The 24,210-nt window shown below is 40.8% G+C and overlaps 1 protein-coding gene across 2 annotated transcripts in view; it reads right to left on the reverse strand.

Moving 5' to 3' along the window:
* The window catches only part of adcy7 (adenylate cyclase 7), a 53,023-nt gene that overhangs the window by 4,056 nt on the left and 24,757 nt on the right, over positions 1-24,210 (reverse strand). The window contains exons 3-23 of one of the 2 annotated variants that reach the window (XM_084360625.1): positions 17,659-17,856; positions 17,199-17,363; positions 16,387-16,536; positions 13,226-13,386; positions 10,162-10,273; positions 9,713-9,840; positions 8,968-9,126; positions 8,660-8,792; positions 8,234-8,422; positions 7,837-7,880; positions 6,361-6,420; positions 5,328-5,405; positions 4,595-4,664; positions 4,366-4,463; positions 4,116-4,200; positions 2,630-2,767; positions 2,383-2,472; positions 1,925-2,118; positions 1,673-1,784; positions 1,322-1,480; positions 146-292 (exon numbers count right to left, since the gene is read on the reverse strand). In XM_084360625.1, coding sequence (XP_084216751.1) covers positions 146-292; positions 1,322-1,480; positions 1,673-1,784; positions 1,925-2,118; positions 2,383-2,472; positions 2,630-2,767; positions 4,116-4,200; positions 4,366-4,463; positions 4,595-4,664; positions 5,328-5,405; positions 6,361-6,420; positions 7,837-7,880; positions 8,234-8,422; positions 8,660-8,792; positions 8,968-9,126; positions 9,713-9,840; positions 10,162-10,273; positions 13,226-13,386; positions 16,387-16,536; positions 17,199-17,363; positions 17,659-17,856 — 2,670 coding nt within the window. The remainder of the gene's footprint in view (positions 1-145; positions 293-1,321; positions 1,481-1,672; positions 1,785-1,924; positions 2,119-2,382; positions 2,473-2,629; positions 2,768-4,115; positions 4,201-4,365; positions 4,464-4,594; positions 4,665-5,327; positions 5,406-6,360; positions 6,421-7,836; positions 7,881-8,233; positions 8,423-8,659; positions 8,793-8,967; positions 9,127-9,712; positions 9,841-10,161; positions 10,274-13,225; positions 13,387-16,386; positions 16,537-17,198; positions 17,364-17,658; positions 17,857-24,210) is intronic. The other variant, XM_084360626.1, reaches the window with a different exon arrangement.

Raw genomic sequence — 24,210 nt, forward strand, 5'->3', positions numbered from 1 at the left:
CATTTGGAACGGGAATAAGTGCATAAACAGAGCTACCGATAACAGACCGGGGCTTTAAAGACACATCTGTCGTGTATCACAGAGAAGTGCTTGGCACCGAATGGAGGATACGAGGATGAAAGAGGCGTTTTTATTTCTTCCTGACCTCGTCAAAGTCGGCGATGATCTCGTTCAGCAGCCTCAGGCATTCCAGGCCTTCTTTGTTGATATCACACTCGGTGTAAAATTCCTTGAAATCCGGCACTGAGGCGAACATCACACACACACAGTCATAGGACTTGTAGTAAAGGTCCTGTCAGGAAGGAAAAAACAAAAATATAAAGTTAGTGGTTTACCCAGGAGGAGACTGAGTCTGTAAGGCCTGCGTTAACTACTACTACAAAAGTACTTTTCCCTCTTGCCGGTAGCGCTATTTATCCATCTAGATTGATAATTTGAGCATTTCCACATAGGAACTATTTTATTTCCGTATCACTGCGCAAGGACAAGAGGGTCGTGCTCCTGACAGCACAGGATGTAAACATTAATGACTTCCTACTTGGCTGAGCTATAACGTTAGTCGACTTAGATAGCTAGCCTTTGTCCATGAGCAGATGTATGCTTCCTTCTACACGCTGATACAAAAAGAAAATAGTTCCTGCATTCTGCTCACAGGATGGATTATTTAGAGTAAGTGTCATTATTATTTCTGCAAAGAGACACTGCTGTTGAGTTTAAAAGTACATTCTTTTAGAGCTATGTGCACCACAAGCCAAGTGCCATATTTTTCTATTATGTTGGAGGGAAGGCGGATATTTCTAAAACTTGGCACGTCATACCAAAACAATCGAGATGGATAAAAAGTACTAAAAATAAAAACCTCTGGGGTGAACTGTCCTTTTAAGACGATAATGGTAGAAAAGGAAAAAAAAAACTGCTTGCTAAAACAACACAAGTTAATGCACATGACCTGAATACATTCTGGACATCTATCCTGAGAAGTGTGAAACCAATCAGAAGGTAAAGAAAATATCTTCCCCTTTGTGATTTACAAAATGTAAAATTATACTATAATTACTACCTAATTATACCAAACTGTACATCTAGTAGTATTTTTTATTCACTTTACACAAAGTGACACTGAAGCTGTGGGTCCAACGAGGTAACTAATGTTTAGGTAGAGTGGCTCTGTCTTTACAATGTTGATAAATTATAATAATTCACCTTTCCATTGGTAATCAATGGTTAAATAAAGTGAGACACTGATCATACCACAATGTTAATTGTTATTTACTGATTTTCCATTCTTCTCATTAAATAAGCAGACTGAGTGAAGCCTCACCTCGTTCTTTTTGTTCTCCCCGACAAACAGTGCTGCCACGTGGGCCGGCAGCACGTTCTCCAGCAGCAGGCGGTTCAGGTTCTCCCTGGTCTCGATCTCGTCCTGCTCCGTGCGGTTCTTATACTTTAGCAGAAAGTCCTGGCGGAAGCAGGACTCGTTCTGGCAGACAGAACACAGTGAGGTTAGATCGTAACCTGATACTATTTTCGTTTTTTTTCTAAACTTCTTGCAGCATTATTGATTCATTTTAAGTCGCAGATGTCAATTCATGACAGGCCAACACACGATTTGACTTTAATGACGTGCACATCGTTTTTATTGTGTTAATCAGTTTGTCTTCTGTTTTATTACCTGTTGTGAGATGATGAGCATAGTGACCAGGAACAGGGTGATATATATGCAGCTCATCACCTGGGGGTGTTTAACCAGCCCCAATGTTTTCAGGACGGTGTCGTCATCTAAACTGTAGAACAAAGCAGAACATTCAAGGTTGGACTTCACTTCCATTTATACATTTCATTCATTTTTTCTCGAACTGGGAACCACCATCACCAGTTGGTGATTTGGTTGCTCTGATACACTGTTATTGACTTTTAGTTCTACCTGCTGCAGTGCCAGCTGCTAGAGTCGTTATAGAGGATGTTTCCATAGACCACGAAGAGATCACTCTTGGTGCTGAGGATGATGATGTAGTATACTGCGGAGGCCAGCGTGAGGAAGAGCACTTTGAGCTCAAAGCTCACCCGGAGGAAGACTCCGCAAGCGATGAGCGAGAGGATACAGCAGTACACGGAGTACTGAGGGAGAGAAAGGCGAGGGATGGAATAAGACCAAATAAAAAATGAACAAAATTACACCAAAACAATCTAGATGGATAAACAGGACGACAGGTAAGAGGAAAGGTAGGTATATCACTAATAGGGATATTTTTAGGTGAACTGTGCCTTTAAACACATGCCAGAACTATTTGCACATACCATACCTTATATCTAGTCTGATATAAACAGACATTAAATATTGTCATTTCATTATTGTCTCCAGATAACGAATCCATCACTCACAGGCAGGTAGAAGAGATCCCTCTCTAATCTTGGCTCAAAGGAAGCATTTGATGGAGCACCATCACATAGCTCAGGTGTCGGGATGATGCACTGCAGGGGGGATGAAAAGATTTGACTTACAAGCAACTACTGGACCGCATGCTTTGAAGTCTGCTATTTGTAGCTGTGCTACACTTCATAGCTGTCATGCCAGAGTGTTAATAAAATGACCCCTCTCTTATCACCCAACATGTGAGCGTAGTCTCACCAGGTTAAACACTGCCAAGACAATGATGACCGCAGTGGTGATGGCGGCCAGAGGGAGGCGCACACACGGCCGCTTCACTACCGCCTCCGACACAACTGGCAGCCACTGACAACTCGACAGCTTCTCTGGAAACAGGCGCTGCAGAGGAGAAGGAGAAGTGAGGACAAGGATGGGATAAAACAGGTATGACGAGCACAGTCATTCATCTGCAGACATCATGTGTGAGTGACTCATCGCTGGCTATTTCAAGTGAGGGAATCTGTCTGAGAGGAGGAAACACTGCCTGTCAAGGTCTGCATGTCAGGCGTCGTCCACTAAGTCAGTAGGTTAGCTAAAGAAAGCTACAGCACAGTGAGCGCAAGGGATAGCTTCCATGACATGTTTCCATTCACACACTGCCACCATAAAACACATATGTCACCCCACACAAACCACTTCGCCCTTGGCTTTATTTAGCCAAGCACGTACTTAATGTATCACACTGCTGTTACGTTTTTTGACCTTTGAGTTTCTTACTTGAACACGAACATTTTTGGTATAAATTTCTTCCTTCTGCATTACGTATCCATTAAGACTCCAAGGTCCTTATTTTACAGTTGCATTCAATAACTATTAAACGAAAAGCAATATGTGGCTGAATACAACAATGTTTTCACTGAAGAATATTTCAGTGTCTCTCCTTCAATGCAAAGAAAAATCAAAATGGTTGTACAGCTCAGACACTGTTGGACCCAGAAGGTATGTACAGTATTTATTTTGAGATTTATAGTTCACATCCTTGACCTTGTTCCAACAGGGAAGAAATGAAGGGATGAGTGTAGGGGATTTAAGTTATTTAGTTAGTTAACAGTATATCACAGCTATGCCTCGCATTTTTCGCTTTAAAAAAAAAATGAAATTCCTTGACTTTCGAAAGAGCAGTTGCCATAACAATTTCACCAAAAGCTGAGTAGCGCACGTACTCCCTCGTGTCTTTGTTGGATAATACAGTCCAAATAATGGGGAGTAAGATTAAGGAAGGCTACTAACAGATGGTAAGTGAAATTTAATTTTTCCTGAGTGCTTCTTGTATTATATGGTATTTGTTATTGTGGCCTTCACACAACAGAAATATAATAATCTAGAAAGAAGTTCATGTCTCATTTTCCCTTACATATAACAAATAACACTCCAGAGAAAAACATTTCATGCAATGCGGGGTCAGGGCCAGGCCGGCATTATTAAATGTGGCACTTAACACGTGTAGCTGGACAAATAACAACCCTTTCACAATCGCCTGCATCCATCCATCCATCCATCCATCCATCCATCCATCCATCCATCCATCCATCCAGTGTGGGTTTGCTGTGACTGTGAGGCTTAATTTTTCCACTTTCTCCAAACCCACATGACAACTGCGATGTACTGCCTGAAAGAGCTGAAACCTGAACTCTCATCATCTGAGTATTTGAATGTTAAACGCTGACGTAAGATTTAACAGACTGACCTGTAAATGACCGGCGAAGCAGATGGCCAGGGTCAGCAGCAGCACACAGACCAATACTCCAAATGACATCCCCAACATCTGTCGACTGAGGGAGATATAAAACAGAGGATGACAGAAATCAGTCTCCAGCTTCTTCTTTACCTGTTAGTACAAAATATCATCCTCATGCTGTGTTTCTTCTTGCCCTGCTGACAACTTGGTGGTAGATATTTGATAGTAAATAACAAAAGGAAAATACTGCCATACTCACTCCTTTGTGACAAACATCTGAACCAAAAAGATGCAGAGGAAGATGAAAGTGGCACAGCCAACATAGTGTTTGAACATAGGCAAATCCAGGGATCGGTACTTGAAAGAGGAAAAACAGAACAACACCTGAAACCTCTTGCTCAGCCCCAGAATGCTTTAACAGACATGTATAACAATGTGGGATTATTAATGTCTTCATTGGTCTCTTTGCAGCTTTGAGTCCAACTGACCTGTTTTTCCAAATCTTTCTTTGGGAACCACAGAGCCAAACTGCTACTTTCTTCAGTCTTATACCACTGCCTGAGAGAGAGGAAGGAAGAAAGGAAGGAAGGAAGGAAGGAAGGGAGAGAGAGAGGGAGGAAATTACTCAAGCGGCTGCATACGGCTGAGAAGTTTTCTAGCTCTCACTTCCCAAGTCCACGTTCAGCCCATGGACGCGACATTGTGAAGATGTCACTGATTTTAAATCGCATTCCTCTGCTCAAGTAAAGATTTACAAATATGACACTGATGGGACTCCTGTGTCCCATCATTAGTTTTACTTTTATAATGGTGGGCTATGCAGAAAAAGCTTTTTGGGCTGCAGGGGAATTTTTAGCTTTAATACCGCAGCAGTACAGCTGAGGCGGATGGGAATGTGATCGGTTCCGCAGGTATTTCCTCTTAAACCAAAGTTTTACATTTTAATCTATAAAAAGTCAGGGGATCACCAAATCATCCTGAGGGGGACGTGAATGTTTGTACGTCACATGGTCATCTTCTCTCAAGACCAAAAATGTGAACCTCATGGCGGCACTTAATTAAAAAGGGGGATAACAAATATCTGAAGGATTCATGATTGTCTGCACAAAGCAACCGTTACTGTGAATAAAGTTACTCACAATATCTCGACATGAGAACATTTGTCTAATTACATAAAAAACGCACAATGTGCGATTTGTCATGCTGTAAAAATAGACGTACTTGCTGCTGAGCTCATCTATGGTAGTAGTCATCTCATTGTGCAGCTCCTCATCAAACTTACTTTTCTGGGATTTGTTCCTGCACCGGAAAGCACAGAGACAATTAGGGAGAGGCAGACGGACAGACACTGACACACACAAGTGGACTGGAACAGATGCTGGAAAACCAGATCAGGTCATGCAGGTCCAGTTAAGCTGTGCTTGGAGGCAACGTGGTTAATGCCATTCTGAGCATTAGTGAGAAAGGAGAAATATGGTTTGCGCCAGTGAGAGAGTTACGTAGAGGGAGTGCGCTGGATGCAGAACGCTGTGTGTTAGATGATCTCTGTGGGATTCAGTGGGAGTGCTTCTGCTTGGAAACCCCCTCTACTCTATCAGGAAGGAAGCACTCACAAAGATGCACAGGCCCAGATACACACAAGCCCCCAGTCAGTGATCAGTGTTAATAGGAACGTGTCAGTCCACTAACAAAAGGTTACAGGGTTTCTGAAGGCTTTTGAGATCAAAGTTGCCCTGTTACAAAAAGGTAGCAGTGAGAAACGGTGAGAAAAGAACAGCATCACACTGCTGCTCAGGTTAGTGTTGGGACAGCAAGGCTCTCCATTAAGGCAATAGTTCTCACCTTGTCGGTCAGGAGGACATCACATAGACACTTTTTTAGGGGTGTTATATTTTGGAGCAGAATATCTTTGTCATAGCTAAAATTTACAGCGTGTGAAAAAAGTGTTATCACTTTTTAAATGACTGTGATAAATGATTCGTTTTACCCTTTACTCCCACAAAAATGAATCAATTCAACAAAATTTAAATAATTCCATGAAGCATACTGATAACTGGGCACTAATTTGCAATTTAAAACGATTGTGGGAACTCAAAAGTGTCATTTACAGTTTCTGAAAGCTCATTTACACTTAAACAAGTGAGTATGAGCAAGCGTCCGTCTGTTTTTGTTTATCGGGCTCACGAGCCAAAAGGTTGAGAACTACTGCACTGAAGGAATGAGGACCTTGCGGGACTACAAAGGCCCCACTCACTTATAGCTGCTGAACGGAGGGGTGGGCAACGTGAACGGTTCCTCTAGAGACTCATCGAAGCTGTCAGGGTCCAACAATAAGACACAAAAATACATTCATCACAGCAGAGCAGTAAGGAGCCACTGATGAAATAAACGTGAGAATCCATTTTAATCAGTTAATAACGGAAATAATGCTAGTGAACGAGAGTAACACACACAACTGTTAACCACAGAAAAAATATTTTCTGATATGTAATGTCATCAAGCTTCAGTGGGTGAACCTCATTTCACAGTCACTTCAGCCTCAGACGCTGCTGCCTCTGCTACATTACACTGTGCATACATGAATGAAATTTCCGAGATATCACAAACCTCCCTTCTCACGGGGTCCAATGCTTGTGCTTTTAGGCACACACTTATCTCTTCTAATCACATTACTCCAGCCCACGCTGTTTGTGTAGGTGAGTTCTACCCGCTAATCAGCAGCTCCACTTTAAATATTTGTCCTTACGCTTACTGCCTGTGCCAGACAGGAAAAGAGAATTAACCATTATGAGCTACAACCATAATCAATTTGTCTGTGCATTATTTGAGGCTAATGGAAGGGCGCGTCATAGAGCTCAGCATCCCACCGCTCTGCAAGAAATGACTGCCAGTGCAGCACAGTTGTACTGAGCAGACTGTCGGTGACGACATTTTGTTAGCGAATGTTTCACTTAGTCAGGTGTCGAAACATAATGTTGATTTATGCATTGAATCATGCCTTGGTGCTTTAAATCTCATAGATATAAATGTGAGCCAACTAACCACCACTAAGACTTAAACAGCAATTTTCTTATTTCCCTTCTCGTGCTACCTGGCACGTACACACGGCGGCTGAGAGACAGTTTATTGCATACACCTCCACATCATCTGTAAGAGAGGAAGGCGCAACAACATCCTGCCTGCTCACTGCAAATCACTGTAGATAAGACCCTCAACTAGATTAAACATTTAAAATGTTGATCGTGCATCAACAGGGAGAAAAGAGTCCAGCAATGTGAGTCAAGAGGGAAATCTTTACGCGTAACAAGTTGTCTAACATGACCTTGATTACCTCCACAATGCTTACCCACTAGAGACATCATTCAATCGCTATATGTAAGCTCCCATGATCCCATAATCTCTGTGCCTGTAGCTGAACGTTCACAATAATACACTGCCTTCCAGAAAAAAAACATAAATACAGTATATACACATAAAAAAAATATATTATTATTTTTTAATTAATGGAATATTATTCATGAAATGTGACAACCAGTTCAGATTATATGAATAGACAACAAAGTCCCAGCAGGGAAAGTTGGTGGTTAAAGTCTTCCCTGTGGCCGGATGCTACTGACTTCCCGGACGAACGTGTGTGAGCTCACTCCGTCATAGTTGAACTTGAAATAATAATAGTGACCAAATAGGGATTCAACATATGAATTAATTTTGCAGATATTGTTGTTCTCACCTCTCAGGGATCTTGGAGCTGGGGGCTGATCGTAGAGGGATGTCCTGGAAAAGACAGGAACAAAATGTATCTTTGTTTGAGGCAAACTTGAACCCCCTCACAATCATTTTGGGTGGACCCTTCTTGTCTTCGAGATACCTAATAAACACTATGCTTATTCATCTGAACAAAACTAGAAAATCATAACGTCAATTAAAAACACATTTAATGTCCTCATACTTGCCTGAAGCTTTTAACATCCTGCAGCAAAAACATTTCCAGCACAGTAAAAAGAGTCCCTCCATAATTTACTTCTAATGATTTGTCTTGTATCAGTACACTGTTCTTAAGCGTGGGCTCCAGCAGAAGAGTAGCTGCTGCCTTCGTAACAACTAACAACAACAACAAAGATGCTTACCTTGCAGCGTGGCTTGCCATTGACAATGGTGTCCGTAGTGAAGCCTTCTCGGTTCTGAAGATGGGCAAAAGGTTTGACGGCCCCCCAAGATTCCAGGTAACGGGTCATACGCACGGACGCTCGCATCTTCAGACCATCATTCACCCGAGGTTTAGGTGCGCTACGGCTGTTCAATGATGGGTCCTTAGACTGACGACACACATATACACACACACACACAATCAATATTACATTTACAGGACACTATGGGCATTTAGCCAAAGCTCTTGATACAACGCGAAAACACCCTATATTTTCTGTACTTCTTCGCAGGTTTTAAAGTGATTTACATGATTAAAATGTTCAGATTTCTCTTAATACTGTTCATCATCTTACCAACAATAACATTAAAGAGCAAGTGTTTTCAAATTGTTTCTGAGAACTCACCCGAGGATCAATGACAAGGTAGGTTTGGACATTGAGCTCTTTTAGGTAGAGGTCCCTGAGGTGGCCTTCGCCGTCTTCCACTTCGTAAGCCTTGTTCAGGTGCTTCAGCGTCGACTCTGTGATGTGGACTCGTCTAACAGTAAGGGAAAGGCGTTTTTAAGGTGTCCAAGACATTTGTGGATGGTAATGGGAATTTATTCAGTTACTCAATTTGTTAATTTACGACTGGACAAACATTATAACATAATGCTGGTAAATTTTACTTACATCACAGTGCATACAAGAGATACAGAGCTAGTACCACTCACCCTGGAAGGCCTCCTGACTCCATGTGATTGGCCAGCGTGACATCATGCGACCACACGTCAAACTGCCACTTGCGAAGGCCGATCACGCCGCAGAGCACGTTGCCCGAGTGCACACCCACTCTCATGTTGATATCCACCCCTGTGGCCTCACGTACCTGCCTGGAGGAGTTTCACAGCAATACTAAAGCTCATTGTTGACGAAGGCTGTTTTTGTTTATAAGGAACACAGGCGCATAAACAGTCTAATGTCCTTTCCATATGTGTCTTTGACCAATTTCAACAAAAGAAATATCCTCTTGATTTACTGAGATAAGGCTCCTTTCGATTCTGGCAGTATAGTACAGGAAAGTGGCTTCTGTCCTTGGCAGCAAATCCATGTCCTGTTCCAACACCTGGTTAGAAAACTTCATCTGCTAGAGCAGAGCCAACACTCCCACTCAGACTCTCTTACTACATTCTTCAAAATGACACATCACTTTCAACATGTGCACTACTCACCATTAATGTACAATTGAAGCAACACAAACTTTACTCCCTTAAATTTAAGACATGATTGAGAATGACTCACCATGTAGTCCACCCATGACAAATACAGAACACAATTCACTGAGTTTCCACAAATAGCTCATAACACATTTACATAATTCATCAAAAACCCAGCATGCTGATGACATCTCTTTTATGAGTTACATCGAGAGACACTAAGTTTCAGCAGCGTTGAGGGCGAAGGTTGACGCAAACTCACTTGATGGCTTCACACATGTCCAGGCCCATTTTAACGCAGTTCTTGGCATGTTTAGGTAGAGACACCGGCAACCCTGACACACAGTAGTAGCAATCTCCAAGGATCTTGATTCTCATGCATTCGTTTTCCTACAAAGAATGAGAAGGAAGAGAGGATAAACCAAAAATAAGATAGAAGGGATATATGAGTGTACACATGCCTTCACATGGGAGCCACTCAGTACAACTGCGGTCTTGTTTTACTGAGGTTAAGTGCCGTGGTCATAGTTTGATAAGAGGAGAGTGTTTCCTTGTACAACTGCCAGGCCAAGATTTTCCATCCAGTTTGAGGTTTAGAAGAAATATATATAGAACTTCTCAAATATTAATATTATCACCAGTACAATACTTAAGCTTAGCGATCAGTGTTTGTAGTAATCAACATGAAGAAATTCTTAAATGGTGACTCACCTTGGCAATTTGGTCAAACTTGCCAAACAATTCATTGAGCATAATAACCAGCTCTTTGGGAGAACAGTCACTGGCCAGTCGAGTGAAGCCAACAATGTCAGCATAGAGAATACTGAAAGAAAGAAATTGTACAATGAGAGGTTAACACACACAAAAATAATAATACAGCCCAAATAAACCAATATGATTGTTATTTGTACAACTGACAGTTGACAGTTATGGCGTTCAACTTTAACACAATAGCTAACTGATGAGCAACTGTAGTATATCCATGTAACCTCTGACTATCTCACCCAAGTTACACTTGGTATTAAAATGGGATCTGTATCCAGATATGTTATGCAGATAATTAAGGATCTGCATTTATATTTTTAATGCCTTCTCATTATCCTCTTTGAGATTTGATCTCTGTCCTCCAGAGCAAAAACTACATGTGATCAAGTGGCAGCAAATAAGACCCGAAAATATAAGCCTTCAAAAAATATGGAGTTTGTGAGTTGTTGAGATATGGTAGACTTATGAAACAAATAAATATTTGTCCCTTCTTTCTAAATTTGTCAAATACATCAAGCAACAGAAAATATTGTGTCAGTTTGTCCTGGCATGTTGCAGTACCGCCTGTAGGCTGCTCTGTGACTAGATAAATTATATCCCAGCAGATCAGCTGCACAGCTCTGATTACGTCCTGATTTACACCGCGCATTAACGTGTTTATCTTTATTTTGATAACTTGTCGGGATGCAGATTGCATTTAAATACCAGGCGTAAATACTATGTCATCATTGTGATTTACATGTCTGGACTATTCACAAAAAACAAATACAAAGAGATCATTCCTGGCTTTCTGAGCACCTGAATGCAACCAGCGTTGAGAAGAGTGGAGCATACCAGGGCCCATAAAGCTTAAACCATTTGCGTCCTCCAAATTTAGGCCTGATTTTCTCTGAGCAGCCCTGTCGGTATTATTATGACCCATTATCAGCATTATGGCCCCTGAATTGTCATTTAGGATTTCAGGCAAAAAGCCTCTGACCCACCTCCCATTAACCTATAGTGGACGTGATCAGTGACTGATTAAAAGGCCTGTCTGGTTCAATGCTGAATCATAGCCTTGACATAATTGACGCTGCTGGTCAGCAGACCGCAGAGGGACACCGATATCTCATCTGACCTCTGAAAGACCCGACACCGCAAGAAAAAACAGCTAGAAGTTTGGCAAAAGCACAACCCACACAGAGTGCCTGCCTCCCTGTCCTAGCATAGTTGTCCATAGTGGGAAGTGAAACTCTAACCATTGCAATGTAGGCATCAGGGAACACCATGCTCATGTGCGTGAGCTACAGGACATGTTTGTTATTGTGATGAATGCTGTGCACGTATATTACAGGATATATTAAATTTGACTTTGAGATGCCAGTTAACAGGGACTCACCGCTGTATCTCACATTTCTCTGCAATCTGATGTAACTATCAAAGAAATCCATGTAAAACAAGAGGTTCACATCATTTCAAACCATTTACATGAATGTTAAACACCACCACAAATACCCATAGATATGTGGGTGTGACACACTACATGTAAGATGCAACATTCATTTCACTTGTAATGCACCACGTTAAACCAGGCCTGATTACCATCACTGGCTGGTTAGAAGTTGCAGCCTGGCCTGAGAACAAGTCTGCTGACCAGCAGAGGGACACAGATACTGCACCTGACTGGACACTGTTCCACCGGCTGACTGAAAACGGCCAGGTGCTTCATGAGACACACAACACAGCTAATAACTGGTCTGACTGGGGTAATTATAGGGATAGGTCAGGGGCGCAGCCTATCATTCGACACCTTCTCACTGTGGCCCTAAATGAACATGGCTGATGCCTTCACAATGAACTCTTTATTAGCACAGACCAACATTAAGGTGTCATTACATTACGAAAGATGAGATTACCTTAATAAACAACAGAGTGGATATTAACAGCCTACCCATTGTATGTAGTTTTTTGCCATCTATGCTGCAATTTCAACTGAATTTCATCCCATCTTACACCTTTCAATTAACCCAATCAAAAGTGGAATCCCTAACATTTGCAATAAAAAATACTGAGGCAAAGATTAAACAACTAACCTTTCTTCTTAAGATACAATTCCTTTATTTAGGTACATCAGACGCTGAAGCTTACCTACATTTATCAGAAAACATGAGCCAGTGAGCCATCTGCCAAGGTTCGGTTTAAGCTGACCCGATATCTGTCAGCACTTGCTAAATTAATGAAACCCCTCGTAAAACAAAGAGCTGTAACTGGGTCACTGCTCTGAAAACAAACACGTATACTAATCTCCATCGCTACGAGAAGCGGTCGGGGAAATCTGCATTGTGTGTGGACTTATTTTATTCTTTGCCTTTTAACCTCATCCATTTTTTTATGAAGTTTTGTGCATAGAAAAGGCAGAAATATGAGCTTTGCTGTGGACTGAGGATTTATAAGATTGAGAATGCAGATAAAGGAAACAGATGGAGAAATAAAATCAGTCCGATTAAAGAGACAGTTTTAGTTTTGAAGCATAGCAAGCTTAAAAAATACAATAGTTCACAAACCTACACTGATTTTTCTCCTTCCAGATTAGAGACAGACTGGAGACAGCGGTAAAGTCGATATACAATAAAGTCTCTGTTGCTGTTAAAAATACAGTTTTTCATGAGTCTGTTTCACTAGTTTTAAGTCATAACCCTGAAATGAACTGATTACAGTTACATTTTCCCAAATTTAGTGTTTGATCCTGGTCCCAGAACCTGTCTCCTTTCACCTGTTATGAGAAGGACAGGTTCAGGCCACAGACACGTTACTTTATAAAATTCTAATGGAGAAAAGTCAATATATAATTCCAGTGATAGAAGGACACATGAATGCCATCAACAGGTCCTGATGGTTGATCAATAATACAGGCTTTTTAACCAGACTTTGGCCAGAATAATCAGGCTTCCATGATGAGGTGAGCCTTTATAACAAAGTCTAATTAATGAAAATCTATGGCTGTGTATTTTAAGGTCGTTTGTGGTTGTACCTGACATTCTCGTGCCTCTTGACATAAAGACTGTGGAAGTTGTTATCTTTGACGAGTCGCTGCTGCTCTTCTTTGTCTTTACAGTCTTGTAAGCGCTCCATGATTGCGAGCTTCATCTTCATGGAGATGTAGACAGGCAGCACCGACTGCAGCAGGTTCTCCTACGAAATCACACACACACATGCACACACACAGTTACATAACTGCAATTAAGGTGAGCCAGGAAATTAGGTTTATTTGGCTGTCACACACAATGTGCACAGCGAGGAGTAGTAAAACCCAGAACAGCCACACATGCATGCAAGCACATTATATATAAGCTCAGACTCCTACATTCACCTTATCATCGTCTCACTCTTTTACTCTTTAATATACAGCTGTGAACTTTTGTCCCAAGCATCCCAAGTGTTTCATTTTATCTAATTAATAGTGAAGGAATTTGAGTTTATTTTACCTGTGCCCATCTCTTCCTCTAGCCACTACTGTAGTTCGACCCACGGTACTAGCACCAATCTGTACCCGTTATGGCCATTTTAGTGCTTCAGGACTGTTTCACCACCCACGCACAGGTTTAAAGTGCAGTGGTAAATTAATTCCAACACTACACTGTAATATGCCATATCACCATTCTGCCATCATAGCCAAATGATGATAAACATGACAGAGTGCAAGATTATTCTTGACTCAGCGAGTAGCAATCGCCGGAGGCTTGAAGAGTGTTCAAAGTTCAAGGGGTTTGATTAAGACGGGAAATGATTAATCCCTCCCATCAGAGGTTAGATCATCTGAACCAGGCGGCTGAGTCGAGGCTTGTTAAATTCATCTACGAAATGCTCTTTAATGAGGTCGTCGCAGAGTGCTTTAGAAAGTACAAGTAGATGTAAATGGAGATTATTTCATGAGAGTATTAAGAGTACAAATTTCAACAGGAATTCAACAACCCTGTGAGTCAATCTGTAATTCACCTAGTAAAGTTGGGATTCAATTTATTTATTTTTCCTACTCTTTCTTTTATAATGCCATAAGATGGGTCAGGTGGGATGAGGTGTGTTGGAGTGCGTGTGAACAGTTAAGTTCAATTTCAAAGGGATTTAGTTCTGGGCTTCAGCCGGGCCACTTGAGGACATTCGCATTCTTGTTTTGAAGCCATTCCAGTGCTCATTTGGCTGGACACTTAGGGTCATTGTCCTGATGGAACACAGATTGTTTCCACAATCTAATAAACTACAAATAACTCTCCTGTATTTTGCTCTGTTCATGGACCTGTCTATTTCCTTTTGCAAGTCAAGAGTGCCGAAAAACATCACCACACCTTTGGTACGATGCTACCTCTGTAGCTTTGTCCACTTTGTTATGCAAGACGTGTTACGTCGCCTCTGACATTTGTGGTCTGACACGGTGCCTTGGATAACAGCAAAAGTTCAGATTATTTTTAATCAGATTTTCCTTTAACATGTCAGAATTTTCCATGTGGCCTTTGTGTGCACCGTCATGAGCCTTTTATTTCCCTGGAGTGTTTCTGGACATTCTCCAGGCGGTACAAGGACTCCAAATAAAGAAAATGCACCTTTAATTAATTTGAAAGGCAATGAAAGGTCATGCAAAAACATTCCAGCATTTCACTTTTTAATACATTTTTCAAAAAACTAAAATAAACATATAAACTGAAATTGACATTTTGATTCAGACAAACCAAAATAATCCAAATTCAATCTTTTTTTAAATATGGTTATGACAACACAGAGGAGAGGGAACAGGGTTCAAATGACTCTTAATTTCCTCAGAGTCTGAAACATGAAAACTCACAGATCAGAACGTGGCCTGTAAATAGATAAAGGTGAACAGCAGTAGGATGTCTTACATGGTATAGTGCTGTTGTAAATGTAATCCTTTAGTCTTTTACATTTAAATAAATTACTTTTGTTTATAACATCTTTCACTGTATGCATTTGTTCTCACTAAATAACACACATTTCCTTTGATTTATGGGAAAGCAGTAGGTGTGGAAGTGTCAGCAGAGCTCCAGAGAATTTCATTAGTATTGGTTTCAAAAGGGGAGTGCTTATGTCACGCCGTTTAAAAAGACACTTTTGACGTCTTTCGCACCCTGCCAAGAAACATCAACACACTGGGCTGGGCTGCCAAAATTAATGTGGGAACACAATGTGAGTTTCTCATTGGTTCCCCACTTGAAACCATTTTGGAGCTCGCCCCACCACGCTATTATGTCCCTGTGCTCTTTGGCTAACTTCTGTGCACAAGGCTCCCTTTTCTCAGCCCCAATTCAAATACAACAGGAGGTTTAAATGTTAACGATTATATCATTCCTTTCTGTCCTGCTTGGCAACGCAACCGCTTCCCTGTCAGCAAGTTTTATGTCCTCCTACCAAGCAACAGTCATAACAAATGACAAAAGGAAAAAATGTGTTAAAAAATGCCTCTGAAGTCAAACCAAGTCAGCACAGATGCATCTAATTTAAAAGCCATCACAGGAAAATCTAATTTCAGAAGGATTTGTTAGTTGCTATGAAAACATCCATGAGAGAGAGTCAACATGGGGGCAGCCAAAGGCAAAGTTTAAAGATTAAATAATAGTACAGGAGTTTGGCTATAACAATGACTGACCAGCTATTCTCATCTGTAATGTCTGCAATGTTTGTCCCCATTTAGTAATGCTACTATAAGATGCTTTACAGGCAAAGTAATTAAAATGCTCATTGAGACTGGCTTAGAATATACAGGAAAAATACTATTTTTAATAAATAATGGATCATTACTTGATGAGAGTGTGTATGGATGTAGCGTGGGCCTAATTCAACCAACTAAGCAATGGGACGCATCCATTAAATCCTGAAGACAGACATACAGACTGTGCTTATTTTTCACTATTAACATTTTGCCTTATTGTGATCTATTTCTCTTTTATCTTATAAAGTGTAATTCTGTTTCTTAATACATGTATTGATCATTGTTACCATAACTTTCTCAATGTGAACAATGTGGACTGTTACGGTGGTAGGTGGGTTTTTTACATAAACGTATAAAATAATCAAACATGCATATGTTTTTGGATTAATGCAGTGAGCCAACACTCACTTCAAACAGAGTGTAGCTGTTCTTTGTTATAAACTAGTCTTTGGTAGCCGGTGTGTTACACTAACCTGTTGTCTCTTTTCTATCTCCAGCTTCATCCGCATGCTCAGGCACCTCAAGGTGTCTTGAAAGGTCTGCCTGAGGGTTTTCTCCATCAGGACCTTATGAAAGGCTCCCACCACACTGCCACAAAGAAACACCACTGCATTGGACAGCAGCTACAGGAATAGACACAGTAGCAGATGTTAGAGTTCAAATGGAAACAGACACACACATACACATGCATGTACTGTATCTGTCCCTGCTGGATTGGGACTTGAGAATTAACCCATATACTCTGTAAATTGCTTTTCTTTTATATTTTGTTTATTCTTTCTGTAGCTGACCCTGAAACACTAAATATAAAAACTGTCCTCATTTTAGCATTATTTTTTTAATACACATTTGTCTGTTTTTATCCATCTTCACCAACAAAAACACCTCACAGAACCATGTTCAAAGTCTTCCAATGAAATACAAATCATTCAGTAGTTAAGGTTTAATTTTTGTTCCGTGCTATATTTAACATTAACTGACCACATTTTATTCCTGGTGATACATTCAAATACAGTCAATATCATGAGGGACACACAGTAAGTCTTGGTTTTATAGTAAAGTTATAGCGGCTGATCATTGACTAAATTCTGATCAAACTCTAGTTAAACTGAGGATTGAATGATCAAATATATTTACACACACAAAAAAAGAGCTACAGCTTCATTAAGGAGATAGAATTGGCTTTAAATAACCCATTTTGGCTTGAAGTCTTCAACACACAGCAGCAGACTGACACATTAGCACTTCTAAAACATAACGTGGTCTTTATCCAACTGGTTTTTACCTGGTTGGCAAGGTCAAGAGGGGTACGATGGCTATATAAGGTGAGGTGCAGTGTGAGGACCATGATGTGGGACAGTGAGGAGATGACGCTCAGCACCACAGCGTACCACAACTGGAATGGCAGCATGGTGTAAACGGTGAAGATGATGAAGAGGAAGAAAGGCACCTGGAAACATAAAGGTATTTTTCACTCATTTTGATTAATCTGGTGCCTTAAAAGTACGGTCATACATCTCAAACATCTTGGAGAATACTTGAGAGAAAGAGGTGGTCAGTTACAAGGAATACCCACTGTATAACACACTTTAGACCTTCATTTGATTAACCAATGCAAGTTTTTTTTAAATGATCTGTCTTCTAAAAATTAGTGATTGGAAACATTTAAGAATTACAGCTTGGACCTGAAGGATCATACTATAAATGTCACTTGGGAAAAAAACCATGCTGGTGGCTGAGGTTACCTGGTCCCAAGGCAGGATGATGGGGCCGCTGAAGATAAAGGTGTAGCCCATAGTGAGGTGTGTGGCCCATACAATCAGGCCCAGCAGACGCCTCCATCTCTGTGAGAGCATCTCTGTACACACCAGCACAAACACGGCCAGAAACACACACAGGCTGCCGCTCACCACGCTCACAAAGGCACAGTGTTGCCGTGCACTCTGCTCCAGCAGGAGGGAGAAAGATGAAAATAAACACATTTTATTACAGTAACACGTCATTATTTGTTGGAAACGGTACAAACATTTGCAGTGCATGCAAGGGGATTTCATAAAGTACTATAAATTATGCATAAGTCATCTCACGGTTACTAGTATGAGTCAACTTTATTAAAAGCTTCAAGCAACTTAAGCACCATGCAGTTGTTGCCTTGTGAGCAGGAACATCAGTAGCAAAAACTATGTAATGCATCATCAAGTGGGGAAGTGTCAAAAATAGTCATGAGTAGACCGTCACCATCATGGACTGAAAACAGGGTATTTGCTTTACAACACAACGAGCTACACCCTTAAATAAGACCACAGGATTTAAAGGTGTAATTTCTCTGGTAATGTGGCCAGAATTTGAAGGTGACTCCAAAAACATACAAAAGAAAACACGCAGCAGCATATTGCCGGAGTAACAGACAACTGTTGCTCTTTGTTAGCTATCCCTGGGTGTATGGTAAGTATGGTAGGTACGTTATTTTTCAGCACTCTGTATATATACTGTTATATTAATCAAAATACTTGCACACTTACTTATCCTTTTTAATCAGTGGTTTAATGCTCATGTTTATGTTGAATTAATCTGCTCTCTGAAAGAAAACCTGTGGTCTTAGAGGAATATAAGATGCTCCTGAAAGCCACTCATATCCAGCCAGAGCATTGAGGCTTTTCTTCACATCTGTCTCTGCATCATGTCCTGTTTGCACCAGGCCACCATCTTCCTGATTGAGTTACAGTACAGTAAGAAGTAAGCACGAGGGACAAAGATTGTGCATTTGTGCACAAGAGCGCGCGAGGAGTCATATTTTCATGTATTTTCATCTATGTTTGTGTGAATATCTGTGTGTGTGTACATGTAAATGCAAGCAACAACTGTGGTTGTCTCTGTGTGCACATGTGTGATTGTCTTTGTTTAAGTGGGAGAGAGTTGAAGTCGGGGGGAGAGCACGAGAGAAAACACAGGGTTAAAAGAGCGCTCAAGAGTGAGACAGATGCACAAAGTCAATGTTAATAGATCTCTGCTCAGAGAAGGACATCTCTGCATTGTATGTTGAGCTTTCTGGTTACCATGGCAGCAATGGAAAAGGCCAGATCTCAACTGAAGCACTTTCTACTCCCTATGTTGCTGTGAGACTTGACAAAACCTTTTTTGTAGGTGGAAAAAGAACAATTATTCTATATAGATGGAGCTACAATCAAGACACAGAGGACTCAACAACAATCACATGAAACCAGATGTACTCTTTTGGATTGTATGTGTTGTGTTGTGTACTGTATGTTTATTTTTCCTTTACACCAAAATGTGTTAATCCTGGAGTAACGTCACCAGGGCAAATTTCTGATTGCTTTAAACACTGTTTACATATGAAAAATAAGCTGTAGTTTATGATATCTAACATTAAGCTCAAAAGTAAAGAATGCCTCATCTAACGGATCATCGTGATTATAAGCAATTATTGACAACAGAGACAGCGGTCAAAGCTGCAGGGGCTGGAAAATGAATAACGTGTGAAATGACAAATCAACTCCACAAATATCCTCTCACAGCTCTTAGAAACATAAAGACCCAGTGTATTTAGATATAATTTAAAGAACCTAAACGACAGGCTGTTTAATATCACCTCTCCATCCAATCAGGGCCCGACACTCGTGCCACAAGTGGCACTTTGAATACAGGCACAGCCAGTTTCCCTCTCAGTGTTGCTCTTCATCCGCTGTCGATTGCAGAGGAGTTATATAAGTTGACAGTGACTTTCTGACACCGGTAGCTACCCTCTAACAGGCACCCTGCTCCTCCTTTGCATTTAACAACAGCATTATACAAGCTCCATCCCAGCATTTTCTCTTAACTCTTCCGTACCCCTGGCAACTGTGTGTGTGGTTAGACAGCTCAGTAGAAAGAGGAACAGAAGGAGTGAGTGATGGTATGTCCAACGATGGATGAGGGGGTGAGCGAGTAAGTGAATTCTGCATATTTAATGTCATAATTTACAATCTAGTAGTAACTTAAATGAACAGAAAAGGTGCAGTATGTCAGTGCGCACATGTACACACACAGGGGGGATGGTGCCGTTTCAAAAGGACTGTGTGAGAGCAAAAGACCTTTATGTACCAGCACAAACACAAGAGAAAGGGAGTGTGTCAGAGAGTCAGCCGCAACACAATAGAAGGAAGGTTAAGATGGTTTTTCCAACAGGGGAAAGTAATATAATCTCCGGTGACAGGGGCTGTCAGTTCACTATATGAAATGCCAGACTGACTGACTGCTCTGCTACCTACCATCATGCCAAAATCAACAGCATGTAGACGATCAGCCGAAGTCAATGAATACCTGCCTTTTCCTGTCACAGTCGGAAGTGTGATTACACTCTCTACACTCTGACAGCTACATTGTTTTAACCACCATTTTCTCCCCCAGTCCTTTCAGTCATTTTCTTCTATTCAGTTTTCAAACAAAGCTTATAGAGATGATTTGTGTCATTCGTGCAGCAGGGTAGTTTATTTAGCAGGGAGACCGTAACTCAGTGAATAGACTTGTGCTCAAGTCTTCATGTCAGCAGGCATATCCATTCTGTTGAAGAATTTTTAAAATTCAAAACTGAAGCACTACTAGCTCCAGGGCTACTGTTATATAGCCCACAGTGGCCTCTGACCTCTCTGCAGAGAAAGGCAAGACAATTTCCTGACAGAGAAGCATCATTAGCTTTATTAAACATGCGCCTGATGGTGTTTGATAGATGCATTTCTAGCCTGTCCTCTTTTCTTTTCAAGGGAAAGTATTGCATTTTCTATTTTTGTGTCCATTTCAGCGATGTCCTCCTTCATATTCAAACAGTTACACAATCACTCACTCATTCACACTTCTGGGCAGCTGCACTGGTAGTGAAGGGGAGTTAAGTGCTTTATTCAAGTAGTTGTTGAGGGAGAGGAGGGAGTTTTTCATTTGGCACATTTTCATAGCCAAGCTAGAGATTCAACCTGACCAACCAGCCACATCCTGCTTCTCTAAACATTAGGCTACTGCTGCGGTCCTAATGTGCCACATTAGTCTCCATACACTGTCCAACTCAATGAATCCTCTCTGCACCATCAGAGAAACGGCCAAATGCTAGACAGCAGAGAATCTCTAATGTAATTCTCAATGCATCTTGATGCACCTTAATTCTTGATTTCCATACTTATTTCAATACAATATGGCAATAACATACTCATGTACTATTTACATTTCACAGTCCAAGTGGTTTCTGTGTGATGCACACCACTTTCTTAACCCCTTTCACATATGAACTCCAGACAATATCCAGACAGTCAGATCAGGATATTGTCCACATTTGCTTGTTCATACATGCAGCACACAACAGGACATTGTCCATGTCAGACGTGTTCACACGTGCTGGAAATACTCGGCATGGTTTCGGCAAGGGGCGGCGCCTGGGTAGGAGGCTACAGAGTGCTCCGTAATGATGACTGTTTTTGCGTCGATATCAATACTAAATGTATTCGCACGTATCTGCGACAAAAACGAAAGAGTGGAAAGTAAATTACAGGCAAGCAAAGAAGAGTATGAAGCAGCTAGACTCCATGCACAAAGATCTCACCAGAGAAAGAAAGCTTCAGCAATTTGGATCTGTGTCCAGCAGCAGCGTGACCGGGCCATATGGAACCGCGAGAGACTGAGCAGGGAAGTAATGATCCATCCATCCATTATCTGAAACCGCTTATCCTTTTCAGGGTCTAGGGGGGGCTGGAGCCGATCCCAGCTGACATTAGGCGACGTCGGGGTACACCCTGGATAAGTCAGCAGTTCATCACAGGGCTGACTAAGTAATGATGAGCAGTTTAAATGCCATTTTCGCATGTCCCGGTGAACGTTTGAGTATGTGTTACAGCTGATTAAACCAGCACTGACACGGTATATTACACATCATCGGCATGATTCATTCCAGACAATTCTCTGCTCTATTCAAACATGTGGCTCTCCCGGACTAAGGACTAGGTAGCTGGTAGGGTAAGGTCTGGGGCAAATAATGTAGACATTTGTGTTCACACATACAGAACCCCCAAGTTAACTCTAAGTAACTAAAAAAGACTTACTCCAATCCAATACAACAGCCATGCCATACAAAGATCATACTGTGGAGTTTTTTGGTGACTGGTCAAAGGTGGTGTTATTCTCTACTACATCATACTGAGAGGCATTTCTATCTATCTATCTATTAGAAACACCTCTCAATATAATGCAGTCTACTACAACATTATTACAAACTATGACCTCAATGCTAAATCTTATGCCAAACTAATCGAATTGAATTTATTATTATGCTAATGACTAAACATTTTAGCATCCTGTAACAAACACCACTCCTCATAAGACTTAGAGGTTCACAGGCTACACATCACGTCTCCACAGATGAGGCGAGTCAATGGGCAAGTCATGGCTAGCTCTAACATATCGCTAACAATACCAGGACAGAGAGTGGCAGAGGTTGCAACTAGAGAGTCGGAACAATGACTTAAGAAAAGGGCATTGGGTGAGTTTTATGTTTTGTTTTGGATGATTAATAAACTGGAATTACTGGCTTGCATTTGTATGCCTCAGCGCACAAGTAAAGTTGCAGTTTACATCCATGTCTGTCCACATTCATATAATACACATTATGCAGGGAAGACTGACAGAATTTAGTAAAAAGGTGACATGCTTATTTTTTTGGGCAAATCTGTAGTTATATATATGATTCCAGTGAATAATTTCCAGTGACAAACATGCTGTCGTCACTTAGGGACTATTTTTTACAGAGGAGTGAAGTGGACTGATGGAGCGCTATGTCACACGGTAAAACGACAATCACCTAGCGCTCAGTATCAGCGAAACCAATGAGCTTGCGACCGACTTGTGTATGTCTATTTTTGTAGGTTCATTGGAATGAGCAAAAAAAACATTCAAATTCCTTGTATGTGTTAACATGTTTGGCTAATAAAGCTGATTCTGACAGAAAACAAAGAAACCACAAATTGTTAAACGTGGATGTTTCAGACACACCTTCAAACCAACTGCACAGAAGATCACTACAATCAGCACAGTTTCAAGGTGTGCAGCTAAGATTAGTTTCAAAGTTTAAGTTAACCCTGTCGATCCTTCATAATTCATTTTATTCTATTAGACATTGTGTGAAATGTTGTCGTAATTAGGATTATAAATTCTTGAGCAATTGTCCAAAAGGGTTTTGTGTAGACACAGTGACCTCGACTTTGGTCAGTGGACCTTTGTGCTAAAGTGGAAGAAATTCCCTCAAGGCGTTCCTGACATATTGCATTCACAAGAATGAGACGGATGGACGGATAACCTGAAAACACAATGCCCTCAGCCACAGCTATGGTTACTGTGGAAGCACAGAAAAAATCTGTACCATCATGAAAAATCTTTTTTACATTACCGAATATCAATACTGGTATTTCCCTCAAGAATCGGGTGTCAGTCAGGCTATAATGAACAAACCATCAATAACATAAACGATGGCTGAAAATAATACTTGAGACAGGCTTCTGAAAAATGTCGTTTTCTTATCTGGAGCATCTTAGCTGATAATTATATAGGAGAGCTGACCATAACAGTCTCTTTAATTTGCTTATCTGACATAATTGCACCAATCAGCTGTCGAATATGGTCTGCGTTATAATTTATCAGGACTGATGTGGAAGTGTAACACACGGACTGTCAATGTTATAAGCTTCAGGAGAACGTTTTCTTCACAACACCTTACACTACACAGTTTCAGTGTTGATTTTCTAGTTTCATAACTTACGAGCCATTGAAGTGTTCATTAGAGTCAACATGTATATAACTCCACAACATGAAGCATTGCTGTGACATCAGAGGCAACACAGGTGCCTCACGTGTGAATTTACTTGAATTGTGAATTTGCTGTAACCAGGTAATACTGCTATATTTAAGTGACCATGTGCTAAAAACAGCACAAACAACACCTTGCCTTGTCAACCAGCCCCTTGTTGTGTGATGCCCTGTAAACACATCTGTGACAATTCTGTGAACATCTACACTAGGGCTGCAACTAAGTATTACTATTATTTTTTAGTATAGATTAATCTGCTAATTATTTTCACAATTGATTAATTGTGTAAAATGCTCAATACAATTTCCCGACGCCTTCAAATTAACTATTTTGTCCAACCAACAGTCTGACACTTTTGCTTTAGAAATGATGTAAGCATTTAAATCAAATCAAAATAGCTGGCAACAAATTTTATTCCGATGAACAAATAGTACTCGTTGCAGCTCTAATCTACACA

This window comes from Pagrus pagrus, assembly GCF_965226575.1.
Source record: "Pagrus pagrus genome assembly, chromosome: 1".
Lineage (NCBI taxonomy): Eukaryota > Metazoa > Chordata > Actinopteri > Spariformes > Sparidae > Pagrus > Pagrus pagrus.